At 38.2% G+C, this 20,224-nt stretch overlaps 1 protein-coding gene across 1 annotated transcript in view; it reads right to left on the bottom strand.

The window, feature by feature from the left end:
- Nucleotides 1-13,080, bottom strand: part of Itga2 (integrin subunit alpha 2) — a 96,122-nt gene extending 83,042 nt beyond the window's left edge. Inside the window, exon 1 of the mRNA XM_026385944.2 lies at nt 13,011-13,080. Coding sequence (XP_026241729.2) covers nt 13,011-13,080 — 70 coding nt within the window. The remainder of the gene's footprint in view (nt 1-13,010) is intronic.
- Between the last annotated feature and the right edge of the window lie 7,144 nt (nt 13,081-20,224).

Genomic DNA, 20,224 nt, shown 5'->3' with positions numbered 1-20,224 from the left:
ATAGACTACAGAAAAGATGATTACAGGCTAATTCACCATAAACGTGAAGATAAGAATTCTAGTCAAAATCCAGCAACCTGTCAAAAGCTGTTGATGAAGCTGCGTGTGTCACATGAATACAATCTTGTATTCACATCTGAAAATCAATGTAAGGAACCATATTAATAGATTACAGGAGAAAATTTATATGATCATCAATAAATGCAGGAAATATTTATAAAAGTCAATGTTCCATTATCACTTTAAAAAAATTCTCCTGGGAAACAAACAAAAAAAGTAAAACTATGTGATAAAAATGTATCCATGAACAGCACACGTCAGGAGCCACTCTGCAAATACATGCCCTTAAGTCCTGAGCAAGAGATACTGAATAATCATTGCACCCTACAATAACTTGGGCTTTACTTCCCTTCAGATAATGAGGCGTGGTTCCAGAAATAGGTGTTACCCCATGGGGTTGAGTTACACTCACCTGTTTCTTTGTAATCCTACCCCTTTGCCCTTTTTGGGATAGAATGTTCCATGGAACCTCCCCTTGTGTGTCCCCTATATAAGAATAAAGAATTTCAGTAGCTCTCTCTGTCTTTCCACAGACCTCTAAGGTGGGAGAGCTATCCCAGATTTTGAAAAGATATTTTGAAAAGGTACTTCTGTGTGTTCGCATGCTTTCTTTGCTGTTTTCTTAAGTTATTGGAATAGTCAGATTTGTGAACACAGCATAGGTCGCCAGCTAGGATAGATGGTGATAGCCCACTACAAACATCATATTTTGTACTAAAGATTCTAAGCATGATAAGGATGCCTACTATTGTCTTTTGCTTTTTGGTTCTCATGCCCTCAACCTTTTTTTTGTATTTCATTTAGAGACAGGGTATCCCTGAGTTGCTAAGGGCCTTGATGAGTTGCTGAGGCTGGCTTTGAACTCACAATCCTCCTGCCCCAGCCTCTTGAGCCACTGGGATAACAGACATGCACCTCTGCACCTTTCACCTTTTTAATTCAGTATTCTACACAGTGCTGGCATCTTTGGTGGTTCAGTGCAGCAAGAAAATGAAAATAAAAGGTAAAAAGTTGGGGAAAGAAGAAATAATGCTCTGCTAATTTATAGATGATATGATAAAGTATATGGAAAATCCAAGAAGATTAAAAAATATTAGAAGAAATAAGATTAACAAGTCTGCTATATATAAAATAATGAAACTTGCATTTCAAAGTACCAGCAATTAAATTTTATTTAGAAAAGTTTAGATCCATTGTTTATAGTAACTTCAAAAGGTATTACATTCCTAGAAATAAATCTATAAAGATGCTAGTTGAGTTGTCTGCACAGAAAACTACAAATTATCACTGAAAGAAATTAAGGAAGACCTAAATAAATGGAAAGATTATCAGATTCATGGATAGAAATACTTAATATTCTAAGTATGTAAATTCCCCCAACATTAATTTATAGAGTTGATGAAATTAATATTTTTAAACATTTTGAGATTTTAAAAGTCATGAATGTTAACAAGCTTATCCCAAAATTTATATTAAAATGCAAAGGATAAGACACTTTTAAAGGGGAAAAGTGGAGAAGTTCTTAGAATTTATTACAAACCTAAGGAATCTACTGTAATTAAGAAAGGCTGATAGTGGAACACACCAGAGAGACTAGAAACAGATGAAAGCATATATGACACTTGATTTATGATCAAGATAGCATGGCAGAATGAACTATTTTTTTCTTTATAAATTGCATTAATTAGCTTTCTATATAGAACATAAGAAGATCTTTGACTCTTACCTCATTTCATTCTTAAAAATCAGTTGCAAGAAAACACAAGTCTAACTAAAATACAATGTAAGTATGTTTTTGGTGATACAGGAGGAAATCTTTATGGCCTCGAGTTAGAGAACTATTCCTTGAACATAATACTTAAAACAAAAACTTGATACATTTGAATACATTAATGTTAAAAATTTTATCACCATGCATCATTGAAAGATTAAATTGTTCCTAATAAGAAGAAGTGCTTGCAACATGCACAACTGGCTCATATTCAGAATATGGAAAGAACTACCACTGCAAATCAACAGAGGCAGGAACCCCATTGAACTCTTGTATTCATTTGTGTCTGGCTATATTAAATATTCCACAGAAAAGGAAATCTGGATGCCTAATAAACATGAAAATATTCTAAACTACAATAGCATTAAAAAATGCTGATTATAATTATCATGAGATTCTCTCTCTCTCTCTCTCTCTCTCTCTCTCTCTCTCTCTCTCTCTCTCTCACACACACACACACACACACACACACACACACACACACAAACCAAATGGCTAAATTTTAAAACTCCTACATCACCTAAGATAGAGGTAAACTGGAGCAACAGGACTGCCCATACACTACTGATAGCACTAATTTAGTACAAGAATTTGGAAAATTGTCAGAATTTACGAAGGAAGAATATTTGTATTCCCTATGGCCTAGCAATTGAACTCCTAGATATATCCCAGTTGAAATATGTCCTCACGTTTACCAAAGATGGTTACAAAAACACTCAGAGCAAGACAACTTATACTAGATTATAATGAAAACTACTCAAATATCCACCAATTAGAATGAATGGATAAATAAATTGCAATAAAGTCATACAATAGAATACAATAGAATACTGTGAAGTAGCAAAAACAAAAGTGCTACACGTACACACAACAGATTAATCCCACCAACACAATGTTAACAAAAGTCAGACACAGAAGAATATGTACTCTGTATGTGTGTGTCTTTAAAACCTAACAAAATGGAGCAACCAGAGTTCACAAAAAAAATGTATACATACCTAGTACAAGTGAAAAAAATAGCAAATAAATGATTGCCAAAAAAGTGAGGAGGGAATGATTTGTTCATGGGAAAAATTAGGTAGAGGACATCTGGGGTGCTGTCATTTTTTTTTCCTGAGTTGTGGTTATACAAATTTTTTAAAATAACAACTTGTAAGCTGTGGTGGAAGACACTTGTGGCTATGTCACATACTCACACTTCTGCTGAGTATGTGAGTATGTAGAAGATGCAAGAGAGACCACTGTCCCCACCCCCTTTCTTTTTATTTGTTTTCTTTTTTTCTCTTTCTTTCTTTTTTTTCCTTCTTCTTCTTCTTTTTTTTTTTTTTTTTTTGGCATACTTGGATTTAAACCCAGGGTCTCCTGCATGTCAGATAAGGGCTTCGCCACTGAGCTACATCCCCAGCCACCTGGCACTCTGCCATGCAACTTCTCAGGGTTCTGTTTAAGCCACTTTGAGGGATGAGGTAATGTCTCCCTGTGAGAAAAAGAGAAGGATTGTTGACTGCTTGCTATAAAACAGCCAGTTCACCAAGCTCAGTGTTTCTTTCCTGAAATTTAACTAATGAAATCTCCTGTGTATGTTGACATCCATCTGGGCCCTCTGTATTGTCCCTCTGTGACAAACATAAATATGCTGCTGCTTATATTGTTTGCTGTCTCATGAGTAAGAAAGACCTTGGTCCTGGGGCTAGTTTGTAGCTCAGTGGCAGAGCACTTGCCTAGAATGTGTGAGGAACTGAGTTCCATCCTTGTCACCACATAAAAATAAACAAAACAAATAAAGGCATGCTGTCCATCTACAACTACAGAAAAATAAATAAATAAAAATAAATAAATACATTTTAAAAAAAGAGACAGAGACCTTGGTCCCTCATCCAGGAGTCTTGTGTCTTCTGCCAACACATATGAAACATAGCAAGCAAACATTAATTTTAAGTGGAGGCAAAAATCAAACCCAAGCCCTGATAAACTGTACAGTTATTTCTTGATGCATTTTTCTGTACATGTTATATTTTACAATGAAAAGTTTCTAAATTTTACCTAAATTCTATTTTTCTCTATGTTTCTTTTTAAAAACCCATGATTTTCTGAGTATTTACTGTATGCTGGGCTCTGGGAATACAGTGATAAGTAGGAGGACATGATCTTACAGAATATATTCAGTGACAGAAAGAAGCAGTCCAAAGATGAGTAATGGTGCTGTTTTATGAGAAGAAAAAAAGAGATTAGGAAAGGGTGTTTGAAAAAAATGTATGTCTTCACTATTCTAATACTTTTATTAATATTGTTAGTCAGTGGAGCTAGTTAGACATTTTGAGACAAGGAGAAATGTGTTAAAAGCAAACAAACTCTGTCAAAAAAAGGAAAACTGATTTATCAATTAAGGGAATATTTTAGCAAATTCAGATAAACTTGCAAACTGTGATTTTGCATATGCTGATTGGAAAAGACTAGAAATTTTTCAGTTTGGCACTTATTCATAAGTTGTGCCTTTAATCCTGTAGCAGTCATTTATGGCTCATGCATTCATCATTCATTCAAAACAACAGTACCAAGGGCACTTTGCCTGGATAAAGAAGATATGAATTTGTTCTCATAGTGTCTGCAATCTATAGGAAGAAAAACCAGGCTATCAAAATAGAATGTGACCACTGCTGGGAAAGGATCCACCTAAATTTGGATTAGGGGATAGGGATCCTTCCCAGTGTGCATGAACCTCAACAAAATTGAGATTTAAGTGATGTGCAGAATGGGAGTTGGGAGCTAGAGCATTTCAGAATAAGAGAAGTGGATGCATGCTATTGTGGGGTGGGATTCTTAAAAAGAGTTCACTTGAGTCATAACACACTGGAATCTCATTGAACCACAAGAAAAAATAACAAATAATGACACCAGTATGTATCTGCAGGGCAAAAAGTAAACACTTTAATAATAAAGAAATTTCTTAATTACCATGACATTTGCATAAATTACTTAACCATGTCTATTTATTTATTTATTTTGAGGTGCTGGGGATTGAACCCAGGGCCTTATGCATGCGAGGCAAGGATTCTACCAACTGAGCATTTTATATTGTTTTTTTTTTTTAAATCAGGACTATTTATTACCTTATGTTGAAAGAAAAATAAGGATCACATAAGAATATTCCAGTTTCCTGGGTTAAGTTTTTCTTTTTTCCCACCCAGGGAACAATGTTAACAAGTACATAGAAAACTAAGTGGATTTTTATAGAATATCTATTTTATGCATTAGTATTCAAAATATGACTTAGAAGGGGAGATAAAACTCAAGAAGTTTCATCTTCTGTCAAGCATCCAGGAAGCAATGTGGTTAAAGAAACTGAACATAACTGACAAACAATTTGGAATAGAGTTGTCCAAGTGAGCTGACCAGGAGCTGGTTTGTGTTCAGTCTGCATTTCTACATGGTATCCATGGAAATGTGATCAGGCTTGCACAAAGACAAACAAAGGCCACCTTCAATTGAATCAGGGAGAATGACAACTGACAATGTTCAAGGCACCCAATCAATGCAATAGCTTTGCTCCTGCTTTTCAAAACACGATGAAATAATCTCTAACACTGACAATACAGTGTCTAACGCTCTTTTATTTCCATTGCTCTGTTTAAACATTAACCTCATTTTTATACAGAAAGCCTTTCAGTGATCTCAAGTATGTATGGCTTCTGTAGGAAAAACTGTCTCTAGTCACTTTAAACCAATAAAAGGAAGAATTGCAGTCACCCTTTCAAAATGTAGATTAATCCCCAAGTCTTTGCTGACAAAATTATACAGTTTCTATTGACTATTTGGACAACAGAAGAGACAAATGACTCAAAGGAAATGAAATATATTGGAAAATTATTAACAGTTTCAATATCCTGTGGAGGTGAAACATTAACAATATATGCTGTTTAAATTTGTAAAAGTTAGTAAATGTAATTTACATATACAAGAATCATCAGGCATAGAATGGATAGAACACTTGAATACAATCATTTTGAACTCTAACAAAATTAAGAGTAGACATCCATTTCTTTTCTAATTTATATGATTAAGTGACATTGCTTTAAAATGCTTTAAAAAAGCCATGAGTTACACAGAATAAAGGGCTTTACTATTTTACTCATAAAACCTTCCAAAGACAGCACTAACTCTCTCTGATATACGAGACTGATTACTAAAAGGATAATTTAGGAGGGTTTTATTATAGCAGATAAAAATAAGAAATTAAAAGATTAACTAAAGAAATATGAATCTATACCTCTAAAGAACTTTTTTTTTAAGGAAATCTGACTGAAGCAATGATATCAATCCTGACATCAGAATTGGAATGTCACTCTATATCACACACCCTAAAAGCAGCATATTAATTGCGCCTATAGTAGTGTGGGAACTCTGTCCTAAAAGAAACAAAAACGCTCCTCAAAATATACAGAATGCTCCTCCAAGCAACCTCATTGGAGTGTGGGAGGTTCCTTTTCTCAGAGCTCTTCTTTTTGGGGTAGGGGTGGAACCCAGAGTCTTTTGCATACTAGGCAAGCACTCTACTACTGAGTTATGTCCCTAGTCCAACCAATGGCCCAAAGTTTTCTTTACTTTTCCATAATTATGCTTCCATTTCCTCTTAGCACACTGGAATCAGCACCGCTTTCTTTTATCATCTAACATGACCTCTCCAGTTTATATGCTAGAACCTACTTTGCCTCTAGTCAGGGCCTCCTTTTGGTCAGGGCTGTTGTTTCTGGTCATCAATATTTCTCCCTCTCCCTTTCTCTGTTAATATTCTTTCCATAGACATAAAAGGTGCCTCATCTGCCCTCAGTTTCTCTTATGTTATGGTCCTCTGCCTCTTATAGATGCCTCAATGTAATTTTAAACAACTACAAGTATATGATGTAGCACCATAAAAATAGACATTAAAAATCTCACTATGATAATTTTGACACAAGTCTCTCCATGTGTGTTTGTTTAATTGTTTAAAGGTAGCTATTCCCATCTCTTCCCTCATGTTAATCCTTTCTCCCTTTTACTACCAAAGTTTACTACACTGTCTACATTTACTGCTTCCATTTGCCCACTCACTCCATTCTGGTTGCTATTTTTTGCACTTCATGGAGATTGCCCTTGTCCAGGTTTGACTTCTGTGAAGACCCCGTTGACCAAATTTTCTTTCTCCAAATATTTCTGTGGTACCCACATATGGCTGTGTCTTTCTACTTCTCTAGCTCTTTTTTCCCTGCTCCTTTTGCATCCCTTTTTTTCTCACCTGACCCTCTAATAGTTCCTGGATTGTGGCCAGAGACCTGGTCCAGTCTCTTCACTTGACTCATCAATGCCATGTTTTCTATTATTCTCTAGAGGTGGATGATCCCTAAATCTCTGTCCCCATTTCACTCTTTTGTCTACTCCAGTTGTAACTGGATCTCTCAACTCAACCTGTGCTGACAAACCTGATCATCTTTTTCCTCCTACTTGGTCTCCTCCAACACTTCTTGCCCCATAAATGGCACTATGTCTAATTGAGATTTCTACATCAGAGACTTATGCATCTGCTTCCTGTCATCAAGTCCTGTCTATGTTTCTTCCTTAACACCTTTCCAGTTAGTCCCCTACTTTGGTTCCCTACTGCTGCTGAGAATTTTTTACATTTATCTTTTATCTCACTAAACACTATAAAACCAGTTCTTTCCTAAATAGTCTTGGTGCCTTCTGTATGGCCTGGATCCATCTGCCCTCCTCCCTGCTACCAGAGTGATTAACCCCAGCAGCAAATCTGTTCATGCCACTCCCCTGCTCAAGGCCCTTCAAAATCTCCCCATTGTCCAGAGGGTAAAACTCAGACTCCTTGTCATGTTTAAAGGTCTCATAGCCTGGTGGCTCCTTACCTTTCATTTTTCATTCTCAGTGAACACCCTGAGTACTCTGTTCTGGGTATAAGGACCTTCTGCTTTTATGGTGTCAGTTTCCCATTTAAGAACCTAAGTGTCTGACCCAGGAACCAGGTGACTTGCATCCTGCTGCTAGTTAAATTACTCTAAGATCACTTGCAGGCATTTTAAATGATGGAGCATTGGATTTCACAATTGCTAAGATCTTTCAAAGCAGACCTATATTCTAATGAGCACCCCGCTCCAGACTCCAGAGGCTTGACATACCAGTGTATCACAATGCTCTATCTCCATCCTCTAAACTGAACGCTGAGTTCTGTATCACTGATTAATTATATGCAAACATATGATGTTTATTATGCTGTAACTTAAGTTATATTAAGATAACTTTTAAGTTATATAAAAATTAAAGACACTGAAGAGAAAGATGGTCTTAAATTTAAATAATTTATAAGTTCAAAGACAAATCAGGGACTCTTTCTCTCCTTCTTTTCATGAGGCTACCCATAATACATTGTCTTTATCTTTAAAGTTAACAGACATCAACATTGCAAAATAGCTGCTCTGAACTTTACATCTGCACCTGACAATGTTTCTTAACCAATATCTCTCTTGTACATGAAAAATTTTCTTCAGAAGTCTTACAGCAGATCCCAGCCCCCATATCTCATTAACCAACATTGCATGGTAAGCTGATTGTCTGCATCAGATGGTGAGTGGTGTTGTGCCACCAGATTGGCTCAAGGCAATCACCCACTATCTCTTCTGAGTCTTCTAGTTGGGCAGAAGAAGGTAAAAGCTAGATAAATGGAATTCTGCTGCAAAGGAGGATGATGGGGACAGAAATTGGTTAGGCATTCTTCAGGGCTGAGACAATTTCCTTTCCCCATGTTTGGATCTGTTTGAAAATAGATTGGAACCCCTCTGTACCATGTTTCAGATTTTCTCTCTTTTGACACTGAGCCTACCACACCGCTTCTGGTAAAGTAGGTGCTTCATAAAGATAAGATCAAATATTAGTTTTATGGAGTTCAGCCTCTGTGAATCATCAGAAGGGGCAGAGAAATCACTGTCATACACAGAATTCATTGTCCCAGGACTTGTGATATAAGAACTCTTCTCTTCAGAGGGATTCTTCTGTGCATTCTTCCTGGAAAAGCACTCATCACCATGACAACTGGAAGAATCAGGACAAAGTCTCTGGCACCTTGATGAAAGGTACAAACTTACAAAGTTCTTCTTCTTTTGTGCTGTGCTGAATCTTTTAGGAATATCCTAATTTGCATAGGGAAGGTAATTAAGACTAAAGCTTGTGGCTCTGGTGATTACATTTGCATGATATTAGGTGATTTGGGCCTTAAATATTTCTCCTGAAATTTTTTTTTTAGTTTTTACATACTGACTGAACATTTGTCTTTATTTTGCTGGATATCTAAAATTCCATCATTAGAAGATCATCTCTTTACATTAAAAAGCTTCTTTCTTTTAATATGCTCAAGGCTTTTAGCACATGAAAAGAGAACAGTCATCATCTGTTTTAGAATGGATTAATTTAAAGTGATGTAGTCATTGACTCCTGGTGTTGAAATCTACCTGTCTTGGTGGCCAGCTCACAGGGTGGTACAGGAAACACTGGAATTTTAATTTGTTAGGAAGTAGGGGGAGGGCAGTGATAATATATGTAGACAGTCATTTCCAAATATGACTGTGCATCAGCAATACATGAGTAATGGCTTTTAAATATAGAATCTTGAGCCCCAATCCATGAATACTTCTCTAACACCAAACATGGATGAATCAGGTGTAGTTAGAATACACAATGGTGCATACAGATGTATGTATAAGGCTTTGGAGTATATGTGTGTATACATGTATGTAGTGTGTACCAGTGTGTGTTTTTGTGCAGGAAGGAGTAGACAGTAGGTAGGTTGCATTCAGACAGCGAAGGACTTTTAATGACATGCCAAAAATATTTGAACTTTACCCTATGTCAGAGGGAAAGTCATCAAGTGTGGAATGATTGGACACAGATAAGTGTTTTAAAAGACAACACTGGTGATAATGAGGAGAAGGAACTGGAAGTATAAGAAAGTAAAATAAGAAAGTCAGTTTAAAAGCCCCAGTTGTCCAGATATCACAAGAAGAGGGCCAGAACTGTGTTGGTGGCTGAAGTTAGATGATTGGTGGAAGAACCAACAGAATCTCAAAGTTGATTGTGAGATTGAAAACATGGGGACAAATTTCTGGGGTCTCTGCAAGACAGTACTACCATTAAACCTTAGTAGACAACACAGGAGAACATTGAAGGACAGGTGATGAATTCAATTTAGGCAATGTTGAGTCTGACATGTTTACAGGACAGGTGGACAGAAAACTTGGGGGGGTTGATGGAAATACTAATCTGGAATTTGGGAGAGGAGTGTGGCTGGAGATCCTGACTTGGGCATGGTGCTGACCCAGCAAGCAGCAATACAATGAAGAAGAGGTGAGATAAGTGTCACAGTAGAATGGGTAGAGAATAGTGATGAGAGGGGAGGGGAGGCGAGGGGGGGGATAGGGAGGGCAGCAGAATACATCTGACACTAGGATTGCTGTATGTATACACATGGATGTATAACCAATGTGATCCTGCAATCTGTACACATGGAAAAATGAGAATTCATGCCCTATTTGAATCAAATGTATGATATGTCAAGATCATTGTATTGTCTTGAGCAACTAATAAAAAAAAAAAGAGGTTCCTAGGTGGAGCTCTGCAAACACTACCCAGATAAGGGGCACATGGATGAGTCTCTGCAGAAGACAAAGAAAATGTACAAGAAAAGAGAAGAAAAAACAAAGAGAACCAAAGTCAGAGAGGTAGAGGGTGTTTCAGGAGGAAATTCAATCTTAAAAGGAAGCTGAGTGCAGGGGTGCATGCTTGTAATCCCAACTATTCAGAAGGCTGAGGGAAAAGGTTTGTAAATTCCAGGCAAACCTAGGTAATCTAGTGAGACCCTGTCTTAAAGTAAAATGAAATACAGGATTAGGAATGTAACTCAGTGGTAGTACACTTGCCTAGTGTGCATGTGCTTGAGGCCCTGAGTTCCATCTCCAGTAAGGCAAAAGAAGAAGAAGAAGAGGAAGAGGAGGAGGAGGAGGAGGAGGAGGAGGAGAAAGACTTTCTTTTTTTTTTTACTATGAAAGAAATTAGAATATTTACAGATTGAAGGGAATTTACATTCTTGAGAGAATTTAAAGATCTACATTAGAGAGGGCTAACTGCTCAGACCCTACTAGAGGCAGTAAAATGTGATCCAGCATCCAGGTGGAAGGAATGAGCTGTTAACACACTGGAGAAAATGTGACTTCACTCATTCAGTTACAGTTGCTTTTCTCTAGGACTTTATTAGTTTTCAGATTATCTTGGCCTCCTGGGGTCTCTTTTCTACCCTCAACCTGCCTGTGAACAATCCAAAGTGATGAATATGGGACTTAGTATGATTAATAAATAATACAACTTTCTCTTAAGCACTTGTGAGCAGGTTTATGGAAGCAGATTGAAATATAAGTGTAAAATGAGATTCTCAGATCATATATTTGTAAAGTAGTTTGTGTGTATACTGGAGACAATCTAAGATGAATAGACACATACCTATGGAATTTTAATTTGGTATGTGTTTATATTACACAATTGCACATATGTGGTGTGATGAAGAATGTTCGTCACCTAGTTGATATAGAGGTCAATGCCATAATAATTTTGTCTGGCCAAGAGATTTTAATTATTTATATTAACCTCAGATACCCAAAGTACCAAAAAAACAATGCTACTTTCCTAAGAATCTTAATTTATATCACAAATGACAAAGCTTTATTATAATCATTTCAAATCATGAAAAAGCTTGTTCCTTGAGTATTCAAATGACTGGAGCAGTGGGAGGGAACAAATAAATACACTGAATATTTTAACAGATGTCATTTTAAATCACCTCTGCTTGACTTATTAGCTAACCACAGGTTATAATCTCTGTTCCTGACTCTATGCCTTGCAGCAATACATTCCTCTAAAGTTTTTCACTACTCTTTACAGAACAAGCCTCGACATTTCAAAATGATGTTATGTTTCCTTAGCTTCTTTTAATACTGGTAATTGAAGAGAGATGAAAAGCTCTGGTTTATATTTATATTACTGTTCAGAAGGTGTAGTGTTCCAGGGACCAATTCTCAATGTAGAATACAACTTTGTTGGACTAAGTTTCTTCCACCATAAAGTTCATGACTGGCAGAAGGTCAGCATCAAAGGATAGTTAAGGAAATATTTACCTTCTTTGTGAAAACACTTGAAAATCAGAGACCACATTTGTTTGTTTTGTAATTTTCCAAACTATAAGATACAATTATGATTCCTTCTCCCTTCAAGTAAACTAAAGTTCTTACATTTAGGTACATACTAGGCTCTGGAAAAAAGTCAGGACAAATTATCCACCATGTTCTCACAGAGGCTCAGCATCCCCGCCTTCATTTCCCTACTTAGTGTAAAAGAAGTCAGGGCGATGAGTGGCCCCTATTCCCACCGCACTGAAGTTGGTGCTTCTTCTCTCACTTTTTTCTAGCCTTGCGGGGTTCAAGATAAGAAAGTGGAAAAACCTGGTCTAAGTTTACATTCTTTGCACTGATGATGTTACAACAATGAGAGGAAGGCAGAAGGGAAGGAAGAAATTCCCTCTGCCAAGTATTTAAGAAGCACTTGGTGTTTTTCTGTGTCTCCAATGGAAAGAAACACCAGCACTGCGTTCTGAAGTAAGAAATGGGGGAATTATTCACACTCTTGGGTTGAAAAATAAGCATTTTGGAGTCTTCTGCTGACCTAACTGGCATCGCGCTAGGGAGCTCCTGGCTGCTGTTCTGTACTGGATTCCTTATTCCCCTGGTCCTGGGAAGGTGTGGTACCTGACTAACAGGGGAAGTTGGGCTGCAGGATGCGCGGTCTTCGGACCACCCACAAAACCCTAATTTGTGTGTGTGTGTGTGTTCCCCAAACCAAAGTGGTCAGGAAGATGACTTTGGTGCTTCTTCAGAAGGTTCGTGACAGGGTGAAATATGTCTCACGACCCCAATTGTGAGGTGGAGTGGGATAAGGGTGTATCTCTCCAAGCAGCTCCTGATGGCTGGGAGCCCAGGTCCACGTGGAATCACAGCCGCGACTCACGCTGCTAACTCCCTGGCCCCACATAACCCCTCACTCACACCGCCAGGCCCGTGAGGGTGTCCTGCAGCCGAACAGCCCCAAACTGCAGACTTACCTTGACTGAGCGCTAACACCAGCCTCAGCGGCAGCGGCAGCGGCGCGCCCCCTGCCTGTCCTGGCCGCATCCTGGGTCTGCTCTGGGGACTGTAGATGCTCTGAGTTTGCAGAGAATACTCTCGATCCAGGGACAGGAGAACCGGGAGACTGCAGAAGCTGTCCGAGGGCTTCTCGACTTGCCAGGGTAAGAGCAGGGGAAAGTTGCCTGGCAGTTCCTGCAGCGAAAGGACCCGCCCCGGCCCGCCCCTCCCGCTTTGGCCAACGCCGGATCTGCCCCTGCCACGCCCCGCCAAGTCCCAGCCCAGTGGCCCCGCAGGCTACACCTCCGCTTCTCCACACCCCCAGCACCACACCTTGATTCCCCTACATCCCCCAGCCTTGCCATCCTGGAAGTGGGAATGGGGACCCAGCGCCTTTTTCTGCCCTGGACAAGACCCGCTTTGCACATCCCACTGAAGAGCGCCAGTCCTCGCGCTGACCCGCCCCCCTGACGACTTGTCAGCCCATCAGAGAACCCTCCAGATCCCCAGGACCACCCCACACCCTCTGCAGCCCTCTGTGGCTCTCAGTCTTACCAGGAGGAAACCTCTAACCCTACACCTACAGTTCACCTACAGTTACTGTGGGCTGAGTGGTGTGTGGCTTTCTGCCTTCTCCAAGTGGGTGGAGAACGGGACGAAAATAAGTGCAGAATGACCAGGTTAGAAACTAACTCATCGGGAAAGATCTGCTCTCAAGTTATGATTATCCCAGGTGCTATTTAAGTTAGACCTGCAGCTGGAATGCCACAAAGGTGTGTGTGTGTGTGTGTGTGTGTGTGTGTGTGTGTGTGTGTGTGAGAGAGAGAGAGAGAGAGAGAGAGAGAGAGAGAGAGAGAGAGAGAGAGAGAGAGAGAATGAGAATATCACCATTCATTTCTCCCGAGATAACGAGCTGAATCGATTACTGAGTTAAATGATTTATTTCAAGACAAAAAGGAAGGGTGAGAACCCATATATGAACTGATGGCTCTTCCTCTATGTTACACCATGACTGTTTTCTTCCATTCTTTCAGTCTCAGGCCTGGAATGAGAACGTTCTATAACTGTATCTGAGATATTTCACTTACAAACCTAAGAAATAGAATATTCACTTTTTATCTCTAAATCTCTTTTTCTTCCTAAAAGTCCACCCATAAATTCCCAGCACACTGATGAAAACAGAATTCTTCCAGTAACTACGTTTTGTGAAGTAACCAAATGTTCTCATAAATTAGAGTTATTTACCTAATCATTTTTATTAACACCATTTCAAATCTTTGTGGGGCAATACTATAAGAAGAATGGGATACTACCACCAGAAGCAAAGTGGTTCCAGGTAGGAAGGTCTTAATTATTTGATAAAAATAAAATGCTTTTTAAATAAAAAAATAATCACAATAGGGGGTGAAGTCTTGAATTATTAAAGTATTAAACTGATATTCATCAGATGCTACTGCTTACGATCATGAGTATTAATTCCTCACCTTTGAACCCAAAAATACATAGCCTCAGATCCTTTCCTTTCCTGTTTTCTAATCTGTCACTTACTAATGTTACTTACTAATCCTGACTGGCAGTAAAGGTGGGTTTTTTTTCCCCCTGTCTGTGGTACTTACTTGCTTACTAAGATGCCAGCTACCACCTGAGAGCTCTTAGGTGGCCCCTGACACACAATCTCAGCTCCTCACAGACGTCTTGTGGGAAGTCAGCCAGGTTTCAGGGAGATGAATATCTGTCTGTTTCCTTCTGACTCACTGAAATGTGAGTAAGTGTTTGGAACAGACCCTTGTTTGGGAGGCAGGATGGTTCCTTTAATGTTCTTTGTCTCTGGGTGCTGGAAACCCAAATGAACCCTTCTTTGTTTTTGATCTCAGAACGGGACATATTCACATTATACTGCCATGAAATACAAAATAGATCTAGAGCTATATTTTTCCAGAGCAAGCATAACTCTTAGAAAATAAAGGGACAAATTCCTGCCTCCCATGAATTTAAAAAGCAGAAAGGGTCCCTCAGACAACACAGTTTGTGAACCCCTGCTTCACACACCTTGGAGCTAACCTGCCTAGGTATAGTTGAGTTTTACACCACATTCTGTACAAGAAGTAAGGAAGGCTAAAGGAGGTATTATGGTTTGGTATGAGGTATTCCTGGAAAGTTCTTGTGTTAATGAAGAAATATTCAGAGATGCAATGATTAGATTATGGGAGCTATAACCCATCTGGTCCATCCTAGTTTGAATGGACTGAGTGTTAACTATAGGCAGGTGGCTGGAGGAGGTGGGTCCCTAGGTGAGTGCCCTGGAAGGGTCACCTTTCATGTGTCTCTTTCCTCCACTCCTGCTTCCTGGTGGCCAATAGTGGAGCAGTGTTTCTCCATCACACCTTTGTGCCATGATGTTCTGCCTCTTCTTGGATCCAGAGCAATGGAGTCAGCCTACCATGGATTGAAACTCTGATACTATGAACCAAAATCAACTTCGCCTTCTCTAAGTTTTTTTTTTTTTTTTTTTTTTTGGTCAGGTGTTTTGGTCATAGTGATGCATTAGACACTTCAAACAATTAAAAAATAATTGCTTCTGTGAATTATTTCTATTGATGTTTATCCTGTGAGACATTAAAACAGATAATTTTCAGATATTTATGTATTAATTGATTTTTTAAATAGCAATGAGCCCATTACATGTTAACATAAATATCATAGTTTTATAAAAACCATATTTCCTAAAATAAAATAATACATGAAAAGAGTGCGTTGTTCTACATTTTTGTCAATCTTTCTAATATATGTCTTAAAAATAGACATATTGATTTTCATATATGTTTTGGCATTCATTATGTTGTGATATGTAGTTTGGATCAAATCATACAGATTAATATAGAGTCGGAAAGATGTATATTTGGGAAAACAGTGGACAATATAGATGAATCTCTAATATTACACCAAAGCTCAACAAATATTTGTTGCCAAAATACTAGTTTCAATGTGGGATAAGAAACCATATCAATAACTTTTTATACTTTGTGGCATTAAAAGATATTAGCCTACTGACCACCCCCACTTTTGTCTGAGTGACTAGCACAAAAAGTATGATTTCCAGTACCCCTCATTATGCTTACATCCTCAGGGCAAATGTCTGCTTAGTGAAAAAGGCAAATAATGCGTCTATATTGTTATGAAAATAATTTTGACATCATTGAGCCTTGAAAGGGTCTTGAGAGACCAGAGACCATATTCTGAAAGCACTCAGGCATGGAGCAAGGGCCTTCAATCTGTTCCTTCTCTTAGCTCTTAGGAATTTTGTTAGGTCAGTCTTTCCCAGAATCCCTTTCTGATCTCTTTTATTTTCATGTCCTGCTGGTCTTTGCTTATTTTATTCCCATGTGACAATCACTAAACAAGAAACTTCTTCTTTCCTCACAGGGCCATCAGCAGGCCAGCTGCCACCACACATATTATCCTTGGTCTCTGCCATGGCTCTCTGTGGCACCCTCTTTTCCCTGGTCTTTTTCGATATTTCAGAATGACATTCTACATAATCTTTCTACGGTTATTCCCCTCCCATCTCCAGTCTTCCTTTGGCACCTCTTATCACAATTTTCTTTCTAAAATGCAGGATTGATCTTCTGGAAATCTTTGGCTGTCTCTAGGATCAATTCAAGCATCTTAGCACTTAAGATCCCAGTGGAGCCCTAACCTACTTCTGCAGTCTCTGTCAATGCATTCCTCTGGCATACAAGGTGTAGGCTTGTTTTAGTCAGCTTTTTCACTGCTTTCATTGAAAGACCCGACTTGAACAACTGTACAGGAGAAATGGCTTATTTGAAGGCTCACAGTTTCAGAAGTCTCAGTCCATAGAAGGTCAGCTCCATTCCTTGGGGTTCGAGATGAGGTACAACCTCATGGTAAAAGAATGTGGCAGAGGAAAGCAGATGATCAGGAAGCAGAGAGAGAGGTCTCCATGTGTCAGATGCAAATATATAGCCCATAGCCAACACCACCCCAAATTTCCACCTCCTCCAGGCTATACCCTACCACTTCTGGGATTAACTGAGTGGTAACTGATTGGTAACTGATTGTGTTAAGACTCCCACAACCCAATCACTTCTCCTCTGAACTTTCTTGCACTGTCTCACACGTGAGCTTTATGGGGCCACCAAGCCATAACAAGCCCAATTCACCTATTCACTGGCCACTTTCCCATTTTTCCTTGCTAATTCCTTAACAGTGCTCCCCCCACACAAATTACAGTGGCTTCTTCTTGTACTTCATTCCTTCAAATTCTACTTTAGGGCTCTCGTTAAATTGTATATTATTTGCCCACCTCTTGATTCCCCTAACTTTTGTTCCCCCAAATAATCTTTTTAAAATGTATTATGGTATGATAAATTTAGTTATATGGGTATAATCCATCTTCTCATTTAAACACTAAATCTCTGAAACCTTATTTGAATCACGAGTCTAATCTATACTTGGTCAATAATAAATTCCTATTAAATAGTTACTACTATGAAGGGAATTTCCTAACAGTTTCACATTTTTCTCCTTAGACCTAAAAAAAGGATAGTGAATGTGAAATTCTATGTAAGTCCTGGAAAACTAGAAATGAAGTAACCAGTGACTCCTGAATTATTTTTGAATAAATGTAAGACATGACTGAGGAAAGCTCAGAATCCACTAAGCTCCACGCACCCACAGGCCTTCAGGTACTGGCTGAGTCATAAAATATTCCAAAGTAAAAGAGAGCTTCCATTTATAACAAACAAATGAAAAACAAAAATACAATTCTATGTCCCCCATCTACAAATTTCATTCATGCTTCTATTCTAGCTCCCCCTGGGGTTGACTATTCTTATCTCTTAAATGTATGTCAAGAAATCTGCCAGGTCTACCCATGGTGCTTTCTCAGAGTCCCCCGCAACTTGTCTCTGGTAGTTATTGAGTCATATAACCGCACCTCCCACTGACTGGGGGAGTCACCTGATCCAGACTGAATCTATCAGGTTCTTTCTTCCAAGAAATTGTATTCAGGATTTAGAAATGCTAGAGTCTTTGCTGACCACATGGGCTAAGAATTTGTGTTCTCCTGGGGCAATCAGTTTTCTTTAATGAGTATGGAAAGAGCCAATCTGCAGTTATTTATAGGATGTAGAGATACAGAGATGAGAGGCTTTCTTTTCTTAACAAGGAACTGAGGTCAGGGTGATAAAAAGAGATTGAGATTGTTTTGGGGTCTTTGTCTCTTCTATTTTCTGTTTCCAGTTATTTCGGAGCCTTAGCTGCCCTTCCTACTTTTAATTCTATGATGCCTCCCTGTATCCTCTTAAGAGCTTCTCTTTTTCTCTTAATCTAGTGTGAGCAGGCTTCTCTTCCTTGAACTGGACTATATTCCTTGAACAGTGCTCTCTCCTGTGGGAAATCTTTAAGGGCAATGAATATGTCTCATTAACTTCTTTAACTCACAGCTCCTAAAACAAGGCCTGACACTGAGCTGATAACCAATAACTCTTCTACCAATAAATAAATGCATTTGTTCAGCTAACACCTAATGTCTTCCTTTAAGGTAAACCCGAGAAAAGAATTTAAGAAGTTTATGGCTTAGAACATGGAAAAGCTCAATGAAAGGGAAACATTGTTCCATATGTACTTTAAATTTTTTTTTTAAAGAAATGTGTCAGATGATGAATCAAGGCTGCTTATGTCTGCTTTCTCTGGAAAACTTGGATGTTTCAGTTAGAGATTAATTCAAGGGGAAAAAATTAATCCTACTTCAACTAGCTCAAGTCAAAGAATAGTGAACTTAAAAATTATAAAGAAATTTTTTTGAGTCAGGTACTAAAGAGGAAATGGAAAGACAAGAGCAAAACCACTTTGTGCTCCTTTAGGATAATGTGAATTCTTGGCTTTGCCTCTCTGCCTACCTGCTCTGTTCTGCTCTGTAGAGTGACTTCTTTAATTACTTATCATTTCCATGGCCTTACTTCATCCTGTAAATGCTTTTAGTTTTCCATGGCCTATCTCTGGATTCTGTGAGACTTAACTTTAACTCAGGAAAGGATCTTTTTCAGTTTGACACACTCATAAAACCACTCAAGATGATTTTTTTTTTTTGCCTTAAAATCTTCTACTGAGAATGCACAATCTTTGATTCTGTAGGTGATTTTAATTCTGTTCTGACACCAAGACTTCTCTCTCAGCCATTTTGTTATTTAACTTTTAGTGCATCTCATGGGTGACATTAACTCTTATTTTTTGAATTAATTTTGATGCTACCATTAAGATTGGAGTTTTTTAGATGGAAAAAGCATTTCAAATGTTTAACATCAAAAAAGTCAAACAGAGCCAATATTACCATTAGCATTTATTTGACTGGCAGACCAGTGAGATATTTTTACACATCAAAAGAATGAGCTCAGTGAGTCTGGGAGAAGCTCAAAAGATCCTGAACTTCACTTCTGCCAGGAATTTTAATCTTAATCAACATGTAAATCTTTTCTACTTCTACGCCTTTACTATGTTACATGAAAAAGCAATAGCTCTTCTTGAGTCACAAATTTTGGATTATTTCATGGTATAATATTTAATCCCAGCTTTCCTGCATAATTTTCTTCCAGACTTTTTATCTCTCAAAAATTCTTATAATTTCTACCAAGATCCTTCACTTGGCTTAAGTTGTGAATCTTAAAATAATCACTTTAAAACATATTTGTTCACTTATATATTTATTTATCATCTTCCTTGTGTATGTTTATAAACTAAGCACCAAGGTGAAAACTGGAACGGTTTATTCTCAATGGCTGTTTTCAATGACTTTGAAATCTTTTTTATCAAACATTGTCTTCAAAGTCTTGCTTGAGCTAAAATCATATGTTGCATAGGATTAGTGAATATGGAAGTCTTTGCTATCCACTAGGATGAAAGAACTTCTGGGCACATTTTCTTTAGGTTCATTATGAACCATTTATAATGCACAGTTATATGAAAAGTAGCTTGTACCATCCAAATACTCTAGATTTGCAGGTAAATGAAGATATTTTAAGGCTTACAATTAAGGAGAATGGAAGTTTCCCCATGGTAAGCTATGACAACACAGTTTATTTTCTTCTTGTTGTGTCCCATGACATAATCCCAGAGATAGTGACTTTCATATCTTTGTAAACTGAGTATTTACCAGTCTCTGCATACAAATGAG

This window comes from Urocitellus parryii, chromosome 1 (genome assembly GCF_045843805.1).
Source record: "Urocitellus parryii isolate mUroPar1 chromosome 1, mUroPar1.hap1, whole genome shotgun sequence".
NCBI lineage: Eukaryota > Metazoa > Chordata > Mammalia > Rodentia > Sciuridae > Urocitellus > Urocitellus parryii.
Note: the sequence above shows the minus strand (reverse complement) of the source record. Positions and strands in the feature narration are given on the sequence as shown.